Source organism: Lepidochelys kempii, chromosome 7 (assembly GCF_965140265.1).
Source record: "Lepidochelys kempii isolate rLepKem1 chromosome 7, rLepKem1.hap2, whole genome shotgun sequence".
NCBI classification, from domain to species: Eukaryota; Metazoa; Chordata; order Testudines; family Cheloniidae; genus Lepidochelys; species Lepidochelys kempii.
The window spans coordinates 41322676-41336170 of record NC_133262.1 but is presented as its reverse complement, the minus strand read 5'-3'; the positions used below and the strand labels follow the sequence as shown (position 1 = coordinate 41336170).

The window sequence follows — 13495 nt, the reverse complement described above, 5'->3', positions numbered from 1 at the left end:
CGTCCCAATTTACCACTTTCCTTATCATTGCCTTGAGGATTCGGTTAAACCTTTCTACCAGCCCATCGGTCTGCGGATGATAAACTGAAGTTCTCAGGGGACGTATATGGAGCAGTATACAGAGGTCCTTCATTAGCTTCAACATAAATGGGGTACCTTGGTCTGTTAAGATCTCCTTTGGTAGCCCCACTCGGGCAAAGATCCCCACCAACTCTTTCGCTATCGTTTTAGAGGCCGTGTTCCACAGGGGGACGGCTTCTGGGTAGCGAGTAGCATAATCCAGAGTGACAAGTATATATTGGTGGCCCCAAGCCATCTTCCCCAGGGGTCCCACTGGGTCCATGGTTATTTGCTCGAAGGGGACCTCTATGATGGGAAGGGGTACTAAAGGTGCCCTCAAGTGGGGACAGGGACTGTGCAGCTGACACTCCGGGAAGGACTCCCAGTACCTCCGCACTTCTTCATGTACTCCGGGCCAGAAGAATCGTCGCAGGACCCATGCCAGGGTCTTCTCTACCCCCAAATGCCCCCAAAAAGATGACTATGGGCCAGACTTAATACAGCATTCTGGTGTTTTTGAGGTACTAGGATCTGCTGTACCTTCTGCCCCTGTACTGGTGCAATCCGGTATAAGAGATTTTTCTTCATTATGAAGTAGGGTCCTGGTCCCTGGGTTTTCCCTTCCATGGGGACCCCATCTATTTCGGTCACCTCTTTCTTAATGTTGTTGTACCTTGGGTCTTCAGCCTGGTCCCGTTCAAAATTTCCTCTCCAGGGGCTAATCTGTCCGAGATCTAGGGGGCCAGTCTCTGTTGCCTCTACTGGTTCAGAGGCGTTAGGGTGTGGGTCAGACTCGGGTGCTTCTCCCTCCTGGGTGGCCTCCTTTTCAGCTGCTCGGGTCCGCCTACCTACGTGAGCGACCCTCTGGCTTTGGGCCAGTATTCGGGTTCCCAAGGCTTTAGCTGCCCTTCTTTCCTTTTTCGTCTTTCTAGCCCCTCTGGGAGCGGAGAACAAATCTGGGGATATTTCAGAGAAGATTGGGGGTTGACAGTCTACTGTGGATACCTCACTAACTTCAGGGCTTCCCCCTTTCTCCAATTCCCCGACCGGGAGTAAGTCTCCAAACCCTGGGAAGTCCCTCCCTATGAGCACTGGGTATCGGAGTTTAGGGACTACCCCTGCTGCTACCTCAGTAGCGTTCCCCTGAATCTCGATTTTTACTGGGATGGTGGGGTAATAACCAACTGTCCCATAGATGCACATTATCCCCGTATGCTTAGCCCACAGCAGCTGACTACGCTTCACGAGCTTCCCCGAGACAAGCGTGATAGCACTCCCTGAATCAACCAGTGCCGTGGTCTCTACCCCATTTAGCTTCGCTGGTCTGGTGCACATATGTGGGGTTAGTGAGACCCCCCACAAGGTGGATTAGGGAGCATGGGTCTGCCCAGTTCCCCAGGTTACTCTGCATAGGCTCCTCGACATTGGGACACTGTGCAGCTATGTGTCCCCACTCCCCGCCGGCGTAACATCTGTATGGAGCCCTAGGCATTCCCTGGTCTCTTGGTTTGGGCAGTCTAACATCAAGATCCTCTTCCCCCTCTGTGCTCCAACAATTTGTTGCTTCTGGTGGGCCTTCAGCCCCTCTCTTTTTCCACCTGGGCTCTCCTGGCGGCCCAGTCACCCGAGCTCTAGGGCTTGGTGCTGCTAGTTTAACCCGGGGTGCTTCTTCCTTAACTGGTCGGGTTAGCTCCCTCGCTGTCCTTCACCTTTCGACCAGTGCGACAACCTCGTCATAGGTGGAGGGTTCATTCTGGCTTACCCAGGCATAAAGGTCTGGCGGTAATCCTCTCATGTACCGGTTGATGACCAGAACCTCTAGTATTTCCTCTGGACTCTGGGACTCAGTTCGTAACCACTTTCCTGCGAGATGGTTGAGGTCATAGAATTGGGACCGTGGGGTTTTGTTTTTCTGGTACCTCCACTCATGATATGGCTGGGCCTGCACTGCAGTCGTTACCCCAGATCTGGCCAGGATCTCTGCGTTCAGCTGGGGGTAGTCTGCCGCAGCCTCTTCTGGCAAATCATAGTAGGCCTTCTGGGCCTCCTCACACAGGAATGGAGTGAGGATGCCAGACCACTGTTCTTGGGGCCAAGCCTCCCGCAGGGCTGTCCTCTCAAAGGCCAGGAGGTATGCCTCTACATCATCCTCCCGCGTCATTTTCTGCAGCCAATTGCTGGCCCGCATGATCTGCGTCCCATCATAGCTGTGATTCAGCTCTGTAAGGGCCTTTACCTGGTTTACCAGTTCCCGCAACATAGCCCAGTCTTGAGCAGCCTGGTCCATCAGCAGGCCATTAGTCTCTTGCTGCAGCCGCACTGCCTCCTGTTGGGCGGCTGCCTGGACATGGGTAGTCTCCTGCTGGGCAGCGGTGACTTGCATCAGTGCCCGCACTACCTCCCCCTGGCTTACCCCCCCACACACACCCTCCTTCTTCCGCCGCACTGTGTACACCAAATCCCATTGCTGATACCAGTTGTAACAAAGTTCCTCCTCTACCTTGGTGGGTCTTGCACTTACTGGCAGATTTGCTTGCCTTGGAGCTTCACAGCAGCCCTCAACTTGGTCGTTTTTCTGAACCCACAGTCCAGGTCGACTCCTCCTGTGTCTGACCAGGAGTTAGGAGGTTTGGAGCAGCTCGCAGAGACCCCTTCCCCCTCTACTCCCCCCATGGCCACGGGAGTGGGGCTAGGGCAGGCAGAGAGCCTGCCTTAGCTGCAGCCCCGCTACACCCAGGGGTGGCAGGTTTGTAGAAATTTTGGTGGTGCCCAGAACCTGCCCCTCCCAAACTCTGCCCCCCACCTGCCTAAGGCTCCGGGAGGGAGTTTGGGTGGGGGGAGGAGGTCTGGGGTGAAGGTCTTAGACTGGAGATTAGGATGCAGGAGGGGTGAAGGGTGCAGGCTCTGGGAAGGAGTTTGGGTGCTGGCTGTAGGCTCCGAGCTGAGGCAGGGGGTGGGGATGCAGGAAGGGATGAGGGGGTGCAGGCTCTGGGACAGAGTTTGTGTGTAGGCTCTGGGCTGGGGCAGGGGGTTGGGGTGCAGGAGGGTGTGAGGGGTGCAGGATCTGGGAGGGAGTTTGGGTGGGGGAGGGGGTCTGGGATGCAGGATTTGGGATGGAGTTTGGGTGCTGGGTGCAGGCTCCGGGCTGGGGCAGAGGTGCAGGAGGGGTGCAGGCTCTGGGAGGGAGTTTGGGGCAGGAGGGGGGTGTGGGGAGGGGGTGCAGGATCTGGGAGGGAGTTTGGGGATACGAGGGGGTGCAGGGGTGAGGGCTGTGGGGCTGAGGATGAGAGGTTAGGGGTGTGGGAGGTGCTCAGGGCTGGGACAGAGATTTGGGTGTGGGGGGATTAGGGCTCTGGCTGGGGCTGGGGTTGGGGGCGTTGGAGAGGCTCAGGCTAGGGAGGAAGGGCAGGGTAAGCCTGCCCTGTCATTAGTGAATGGGGGGCACTAGGACCCTGCTGCAGCAGTTGACTCAGGGAGCCGGCCAAGCAGAGTCAACCTGAGCTGGGGGAGGTGAGCAGGGTCAGCAAGTAGGGGGAGAGACCCAGCCCTAAACATTGGTGGAGCTGGGCCCCGGGCCCTGAATATTGCTGGAGCCCGGGCACCACAAGTGTATATAACTTGCTGTCCCTGGCTGCACCACCGGAGATCGCGATCAATTGGGAGAGTCTCCATGATTGACCTCAACCAGTTGGTGACCACTGGATTAGAGGCATGGCTGAATCTTCATTGGATAAAGAAGAAAAGCATTTCCTCTTTGGGTTGGCCTTCTCCAGTTTTAATTGTAATTGTAAATCCAACACAGGAATGACCCCAGATCTGTCACCTAAAAAGAATGGCTCAGGTATGGCAATCTTCCTCACATCCTCTGCAGTGAAGACCAATGCAAAGAACTCATTTGGCTTCTCTGCAATGGCTTTGTCTTTCTTGAGTGCTCACTTAGCACCTTAATCATCCATTGACCTCACTGACTGTTTGGCAGGCTTCCTGCTTCTGATGTACTTAAAAAAAACTGATGTTAGTGTGGTGTCTTTTGCTAACTGCTCTTCAAATTCTTTTTTTGGCCAACCTAATTATATTTTTACACTTGACTTGCCAGAGTTTATGCTCATTTTGAGTTTCCTCAGTAGGGGTTTAACTTCCAATTTTTAAATGATGCCCTTTTACTCTGCTATTTAGCTATGGTGCCATTTGGTCTTGCTGCTTATCAAACTTGAAATTTAGATTAAGGTTTCTAACGAAGAGGGGTGAAGTTCTCGAACAGCCTTCCAAAGGGAGCAGAGGGGGCAAGAAAATCTAACTTGTTCCAAGACTGAGTTTGATAAGTTTATGGAGGGGATGGTATGATGAGGTTGCCTACAATGTTACATGGCCCATCTGCATCTGCTATTAGCAAATATCTCCAAAGGCTGGGGATGGGACATTAGACAGGGAGGACTCTGAGTTACTACAGAGAATTCCTTCCCAGATGTCTGGCTGATAAGTCTCACCACGTGCTGAGGCTCTAACAGATTGCCCTATTTGAGATTGGGAAGGAAATTTTCCCCAGGTCAGATTGGCAGAGACCATGGGGGTTTTTCATCTTCCTTTCTTCAGCATGGGTCACTTGCTGGTTTGAACTAGAGTAAATGCTGGAGTCTCTGTAACTTCAAGTCTTTAAATCAAGATTTGAGGACTTCAGTAATTCAGCCAGAGGTTATGGGCCTATTATAGGAATGAGTGGGTGAAGTGCCTTCGAGCCTTTAAGTCTATGAGTCCATGAGATGGTTGATCTACTGACACCAAACTGGCTAGCTACTGACCGGTAGCAATCGGGAGTAGGGAGGTTCCAAATGATGATGGCTAGGCTAAGGGCAGCTTTCATCTAGGTGTTCTGCTTTGAGGCTCTGGGGCAAACTCTGCACAGATTTCCAGGAAAGTGTTTTAGGACATTCTAAAGTTCTGCCACCACTGCTGATCATCCCAGGTCTATAGCACTATCCTGTCCCGCCCGTCATTGCTAGAGCACAAAAAGCAGCACGTCACCAAGTGAAGTCGTTCCAGGAAAACATCAAGGAGACATGTTGGTCAGTTTCAGCCTCCTCCTAACAGGCCCTGTTCCTTAAGTAACTGAACAAAATTCAGGTATTCATGCAACAACCTATTCACCACCATGAGGATAACAGTGCTTGCCAATGCCTCCTCCATGCTTCCAGACAGCACTTTGAAAATACTACTGGCTCACAAAATATAGATGGATGATGGGATGAAAGAAGAGCAATCTTGGGAATTACTTAATTTGACCCCAAATCCCAAAATTCCACTGCCTTCTAGTAGGTATCCCACAACAGATGTACGAAAAATCCCAGAATGCATAAAGTACAGTTGCAGAGCAATCCACCATGGGATGCAAGACCTGAATGCTGATCACTTGTTTTCAACCATCATCCTCCTGTGTGGCAGCAATGATATAAGGCAAATTTACCTTAATCAAGGAGTAACTGTGGTGCATCGGCATTGCTCATGCAATACTTGTTAAGGGTCACTTAACATGTATGGACAAAACATGCGGTTTCAAGTGTAGACATGCCCTAAGTGTACACACATATGTACAGACGTAATGTTTGCTACATATGAGACAGTGAACCACATTACTGCACCAAATTCAAAATGAGTATTAGCTTTGACGGTACACGTGTAAGATAAGTGATTTTCTTCAGTGTCAGAGGGAGTGAAGGAAATGAGTACACAAAACCTAAATTTTTGAAGGGTAAGCACAGGAGTTCTCAAACTGGGGGTTAGGACCCCTCAGGTGGTTGCGAGGTTATTAGATGGGGGGTCACGAGCTGTCAGCCTCCACCCTAAACCCAGCTTTGCATCCAGCATTTATAATGGTATTTAATATATTAAAAAGTGTTTTTAATTTATACGGGGGGGGGGGAGTCACACTCAGAGGTTTGCTATGTGAAAGGGGTCACCAGTACAAAAGTTTGAGAACCGATGGATAAGCAGGAGAGCCTGAAGAAAAATATTTCTACTCTGACTCATTCAGCTGTCAAGAAGGTTTTCAGAAATCTGAAACAAAATGGAAACTCTATTTTCACAAGAAATAATTCACAGCACTGAAGTTAACTAGGTCTCCCCCGACCCTGCATTCCCACAGTTATTGCTGTTTTCGTTCACTCATTTCAGAGAGTGTAATGTGGCATTTCACTCACTCACTTTTGCCAGTTTGGAAATGATTCTCAAAGTGTTCCTAACACTGTAGGAGACTCCTTCAAATTACTTGGAGTTCTGACAGACCAACAACATGAACAAAAATTTATTGGTTAGCTTAATAATGATGTGAAGAAATATGAAGTATTGGCACTACACTGCTGTGTTTTTTGTAATGGTAACCTGTGTGTATACTTAAGTATTAAGAAAAATTTTCAAAGAAATAGGTAGATCTGTGAGAGAACTCATAATTTAAGACTGTTTTGGAAAGAATTTAGCAGTCTAGAACCAGAGTGGATTAAAAAAAAAATTCCATTAACTACAGAAAGAACTGATCTCGAAAGCTATTGTGCATGTGACAGAGAAGTTATCCAAGAAACAGAAGATAAATTTAGTAACACAGTAACTCCCTATCAGGCCACAATAAAATAGTCCCTATCCAATTTCTGTACCACTTTTACAAAAGCGTATCAGTAAAAACAAAAAGTAAGTAAGAAACAAAAATCCATTATAAAAGAAACAGGATCCCTTAACTACTTCCAAAGAAAAAAAAATTAACTCAGCACAGTACTCATGACTTTTTGCACCAGATATAAAAACAAGAAATGACTCTTACAGCTGTGGTAATAATGATTGTCTCATGGGGTTCCCTTTCTCTCTCTCTCTCACACACACACACACAAAACTACAACAGACCCACCCACCCCCAGAACTAAGCCCATGCAAAGTTTAATATAATACAGATGTGTTGCAGATACAGCACAAAATGCTGCATTCTACTGACAAAGTCAAAGTTTAACTAGTTAGGAAACACAAAGTTGAAGCCATTCTCAAAGTGTCAAACAAAATACAAAACGGAAAGGGTAATTTATGCAATAAATTAGTTTACTATTCCCTGTCATGTGGCCCACTCACCGCTAGAGTCACCTCCTCCTGGACACTCTGGGGGTTAGCTCCGTCCAGTTGCTGGACCCTCTAGCAGTCTCTCCACCCAAGGTCCTCTCTTCTGCCCCTCTAGCTCCAGGAGCTGCAGCTTCCTCTTCATGACTGGGCCCTTTGACCAGGTCCCAAAAGTCCTCCCCTTACGTCCTTGAAGGCGAACTGCCCCAGGCAGTCCACTTTCCACTGTGTGGACTGCACCACTTCCCCAGTGGCTGGTAAGGAAACCCAAGCCCACCCTCTACTCCAGATTCCAGCTCAGGGGTCCTCACTTTAACAGCCAAGGTCTGCCCTATCCAACTCAGAGACTAACCAATTTATTTGAGCATAAGCTTTCGTGAACTACAGCTCACTTCATCGGATGCATACTGTGGAAAGTGTAGAAGATCTTTTTATACACACAAAGCATGAAAAAATACCTCCCCTCACCCCACTCTCCTGCTGGTAATAGCTTATCTAAAGTGACCACTCTCCTTACAATGTGTATGATAATCAAGGTGGGCCATTTCCAGCACAAATCCAGAGTTTAACAAGAACGTCTCGGGGGGGGGGGGGGGGGGGGGGAGGAAAAAACAAGAGGAAATAGATTACCTTGCACAATGACTTAGCCACTCCCAGTCTCTATTCAAGCCTAAGTTAATTGTATCCAATTTACAAATGAATTCCAATTCAACAGTCTCTCGCTGGAGCCTGGATTTGAAGTTTTTTTGTTGTAATATCGCAACTTTCATGTCTGTAATCGCGTGACCAGAGAGATTGAAGTGTTCTCTGACTGGTTTATGAATGTTATAATTCTTGACATCCGATTTGTGTCCATTTATTCTTTTACGTAGAGACTGTCCAGTTTGACCAATGTACATGGCAGAGGGGCATTGCTGGCACATAATGGCATATATCACATTGGTGGATGTGCAGGTGAACGAGCCTCTGATATAGTGTGGCTGATGTTATTAGGCCCTGTGATGGTGTCCCCTGAATAGATATGTGGGCACAGTTGGCAACGGGCTTTGTTGCAAGGATAGGTTCCTGGGTTAGTGGTTCTGGTGTGTGGTACGTGGTTGCTGGTGAGTATTTGCTTCAGGTTGTGGGGCTGTCTGTAGGCAAGGACTAGCCTGTCTCCCAAGATTTGTGAGAGTGTTGGGTCATCCTTCAGGATAGGTTGTAGACCCTTAATAATGCATTGGAGGGGGTTTCGTTGGGGGCTGAAAGTGACGGCTAGTGGCGTTCTGTTATTTTCTTTGTTAGGCCTGTCCTGAAGTAGGTGACTTCTGGGAACTCTTCTGGCTCTATCAATCTGTTTCTTCACTTCTGCAGGTGGGTATTGTAGTTGTAAGAATGCTTGATAGAGATCTTGTAGGTGTTTGTCTCTGTCTGAGGGGTTGGAGCAAATGCGGTTGTATTGCAGAGCTTGGCTGTAGACAATGGATCGTGTGGTGTGGTCAGGGTGAAAGCTGGAGGCATGTAGGTAGGAATAGCGGTCAGTAGGTTTCCGGTATAGGGTGGTGTTTATGTGACCATCGAACTCCAGCGAGAGACTGTTGAATTGGAATTCATTTGCAAATTGGATACAATTAACTTAGGCTTGAATAGAGACTGGGAGTGGCTAAGTCATTATGCAAGGCAACCTATTTCCCCTTGTTTTTTTCCTCCCCCCCCCCCCCCCCCCCCCGATGTTCTTGTTAAACCCTGGATTTGTGCTGGAAATGGCCCACCTAGATTATCATACACATTGTAAGGAGAGTAGTCACTTTAGATAAGCTATTACCAGCAGGAGAGTGGGGTGAGGGGAGGTAATTTTTCATGCTTTGTGTGTATAAAAAGATCTTCTACACTTTCCACAATATGCATCCGATGAAGTGAGCTGCAGCTCACGAAAGCTTATGCTCAAATAAATTGGTTAGTCTCTAAGGTGCCACAAGTATTCCTTTTCTTTTTGCGAATACAGACTAACACGGTTGTTACTCTGAAACCTATCCAACTCCTTGTTGCTTTTCTCTTGACCCTTGCCTACCTTTCTGGCTCTCTCTCCTCCCAGGAATTAACTGTAGACTACCCTCTATAGTCCCAAACCCACCTCTCTTCACCCAGGGAGTGACTCTGGGCTACTTCCCTGGAGCCCCTAGCTGCTCTCAGTTTCTGGGCTTTCTACAAGCCCCTTCTTTTCCCATCCAGCTGAACCTCATCTAATTAATCCTTGCTTCCTGACTCCTCCTCCTGGTAGAGAAATGCCTCCTCCTGGTGGAGAAACTGCAGAACAAAATTCATTTGCAAATTTAACACCATTAATTTGGGCTTGTATAGGGACTGGGAGTGGCTGGCTCACTACAAAAGCAACTTCCCCTGTCCTGGCTTTGACACCTCCTCCTCAATTATTGGGAGTGGACTACATCCACCCTGATTGAATTGGCCTTGTCAATACTGGTTCTCCACTTGTAAGGTAACTCCCTTCTCTTCATGTGTCAGTATAATAATGCCTGCATCTGTAATTTTCAGTCCATGGATCTGAAGTGGGTTTTTTACCCACGAAAGCTTATGCCCAAATCGGTTAGTCTTTCAGGTGCCACCGGACTCCTCGTTATCTTTTCATATAGACAGACAGTATGATTGAGCTCATTGTCTCTCTCTTCACTGCAATGAGCTCTAGGCCACTCTGAGGTTAGAACATGTCCAGGACAGTGGTTCCTATGTGGCGGAGATATGCTGTGCATTTTCCTTCAATAACTGGAAACATTTTTTCAGCATATGCTGCAAACCAATCTTTATCTTGTACATTCTTTTTACCAAAAGTGAAGACTATAGCTATATGGATATTCAGTCTAAGTGTGTTCCACGCTGCATCAGCAATCAGGGGAGGTGGAACGCAGGACACAGCTTCCCAGAGATTTTTAGTGAGTTGAAGACATCCTCCTTGGTCTTTTGTGTTGTTGATATTAATGTGTGGGCGAACAGCTTTGTTTGATACAATGGAATTTCCTCATTTTGCAGCATGGTCTGTGTCACAGTCTGAACTGTAAAAACTGTAAGTATGGAGAATATCCTGTAGGTGTTTTCTCTGGGTGACAATTAAATCCAGTTGGTGCCAGTGGCTACATGTGGGATGTCTCCAGGAGACCTTCTGGCCATGACTACCTCTGGAAGTAGTTATAACCAATGCACAGTACTCCTGTAGTGTTTGCCCACTGTTATTTATTTTTCCTACTCCATGGTGGCCTGTGCATAGCAACCACATCTTGTGATGAGAGGCGACTCTAACACTGAACTATCCCAATAGATATAGTCACTCACCTAGTGGTAGTTTGCTGGTGACACTGTCTACCTACTAATAGAACAAGTTCCTCTCTTGAAAGGTGGAATAAAGTGCTGGGGCAAAGGTAACAGTGATGTTGGCAAAGCTGCCTGTGGAAGATATTCTTAGTGATATAATACATCCTCATATTGCAATAGGACATTTGACCCTGGGTGCTAAGAAGTTGACTGCAAAACCAACCATCCCACATTTGTGATGGTCATTTCCTTTTTCCATGCTAAAAGAAGGCATAATGCATCTCGCATAGAGAGCCTGCGTCAACTAGTCTGATTTCAGAGAGAGTGGCTACATCTATGTCAAGCTTCTCCAGCTCTCTGTCAATGGTGGCAACCTTTCTAGGGTCATCGACCTCACTGAGGTCATCCTCACAGTGCAGATTGTCCTCACATTCCGGCAAGCAATGAAGAGGGCAACCATCATACCCAAACCTTTGGCACATACACCTAGGCAGAAAAATAAGGCGGCTTGCATTATTACCAGGAGGGGGGGATTTGGTCCTACTGACTGGATCAAAAGGCACGAAAGACCAAAGATATTTGGAAGCCAGCACCAATGCAGGAGATGCCAGAGAGCAGAACTGAGTTGCAATGCCAACCACCTGATGCTTTCTCCCCAGTGAATTCAGTTCAGAGTTTTCTGCCCTAGCTTCTGTTCAACCAAGAACTGTCTACAAGGTATCAGTGCCAGACAGAACTACTCCTTTGTGAATATTGTTTTTCATTCCAGTGGGTATCTGGCATACCCACCACTATGAATTGGTGTGTGGTGGGGTTCCCAGTTTAGTCACCAAGCAACTGATTCAAGGCAGGTTACACGATACCAGTAGTAAGCCTCACATTCCTGACCTATGAGGATGGTAGCACTAAATGCCATGGCGTAGCTGGTTAAATAACTGTCTAGTAAACAGGAGATTGTGGGTTCAAATGCCAGTGGTGCCTCTACTTACTTCTCACCTCTCTGATAAGAAAGATAAATATGTACTTTACAAGTCACTTCAATAAAAATATTAAACTTGTTTAAAAAAAGACCATTGTAGGCCGGACTGGTAGCATGACTGTGACATACTGGGGTGCAATCTAGCCAAGTGAGGGGCTGCTCTGCACCTTGGGTGCCTTAAAATGCCTGACTGCAGTAGCTACCACCTGACCCACTCACAAGCAGCCTGCCAGCATGCAAACACCTTGAATGTCTATAGGTAATTGCAGCCTGCCAGCCACACACGGGTCACACGCTAGCTTTTACCAGCCTGGGTTCTTTCTGCAGAGTGACCCCAACACACTACCAGTCCTAGATTTTCCCAAAAATATATGTATTGTACTGACCAGCCCTCTCTTCGACAGTCCAAATATATTATATCTGTTGTCCCTTTAAGGGAACAATACACAACAACTTGCCACCTTAAATGGCGTTACCCAATTTAAGTTAAACACACCGGATTAGTTTCAATTAAAGAATAAAAATATTTATTTAACTACAATGGGATTTTAAAATGACTACAAGCAATGAGGCAAAAAGTTAGAAATGGTTACAAGAAAAATAAAGTTAAAACACTTCCTAGGGCCTAACTTAAACTATCCTTGATTCAAAGTGAAGTCCTTACTATATCCTTCTAACAGAATTACTGACCAAACTTTACAGATCTGGACCTCTCTCCCAAAGTCCAATTGCTGTTTCTTTTGTCTTCTCAGGTACGAAGGAGGAGATTGACAGGGAGAGATACACCTTGGGGTGTTTGCCCCTCATTTTTGTCGTTTAGCCCCCTCAAAGTTCTAACCAGCTGAGCAGAAGGAAACAGAGTCTAGTGAGGTAAGATGCTACATGCTGTTTTCTGTCACTTGTGTGCTGAGATGCAGATTTTCTGTGTCTTCTTTCTTCTCTCTTGCTGAGGACATTGTTTACATCTTATATGCAAACTGAGACAACCACACATCCCTTTATATAAGACTGCTTGACCAGTTGTCCCTTAACTAGCTAGGAATAAGAAACAGACTCCTATCCTTTGAGGGTCATTCACTAGAGGGAGATGCGATCACACACATTTTGCCCACGTATAACAATGTTGGAACAGAAAAGCAGACCTTGAAAGGATTTCTTGCATATTAATTGAAATTAGTTAAATTATCTCTGGATTAAGCAATACAAAGCTCTAAAACACATAGCAAAAATATGTATTCCTGTTTTTAATATGGCTTCATAATTCATAAATGTCCCTTTTCGGCCTTAAAAATCTATGATAATCTAATCTGCCCTCCTGCCATGACACAAACCATAGAATTACCTCTATTAATTCCTGTATCAAACCCAGTAATCTGAAGGTATTTAAGAGCCACTGATCACAACATGTTACCAAGCGAAGAAAATGACACAGCTTTTTCAACAAATCCAAAGAATCAACCCACTCAATACTTTCTCTAGTACAATGAACCATATCAACCATACAAAAATAATTTATTTAACAAACAAAAACCTTACCTGGACACAAACTTGCTTAAATCCAAATATTCACCACATTCCATTATAATGCTGAGGTCAGTAACAACAGCAGATATGCTTTCATTACTCTAGATTAGAGAAATTAAGAAAAAAATGCAGATTAATTTATAATTATATATAAACTTGTTAGTTAAGGAGATCTTAAACACAGATTTTAAAGTGAGGTCTACTTACACAAAAAATCTTTGATCATACACATAAATAGTACAAAGGTAACAACCTATTGGAATAATGCCTACGCTCCTTTGAAGAGAAATGGTAATTTTTAAGAAGTACAAGAGGATGGTGCTTGTATGCTTCATAACATAGCATTGCTTTCTGTTTAATCTATTATTGTCCCATTCTCTTCATCCCCCAGCATGACTTCAACAAGTAATATTAACAAATTAACTATTTGTGTAACACTGTGGTTTTCAACCACAGGTCCATGGACCCTTAGGGGTCCGCAAGGTTTTGGGCGTCCCCCAAGCAGGGAAAGCTTTAGACTTGTTGGGGTCCATGGCA

The 13495-nt window shown here is 46.4% G+C and overlaps 1 protein-coding gene across 3 annotated transcripts in view; it reads right to left on the bottom strand.

Annotated features, from left to right (window-relative positions):
- Positions 1 to 13495, bottom strand: part of CENPP (centromere protein P) — a 318797-nt gene that overhangs the window by 291418 nt on the left and 13884 nt on the right. For all 3 annotated transcript variants that reach the window (XM_073352368.1, XM_073352367.1, XM_073352369.1), the window contains exon 5: positions 12971 to 13059. In XM_073352368.1, the coding sequence (XP_073208469.1) occupies positions 12971 to 13059 (89 nt within the window). The remainder of the gene's footprint in view (positions 1 to 12970; positions 13060 to 13495) is intronic.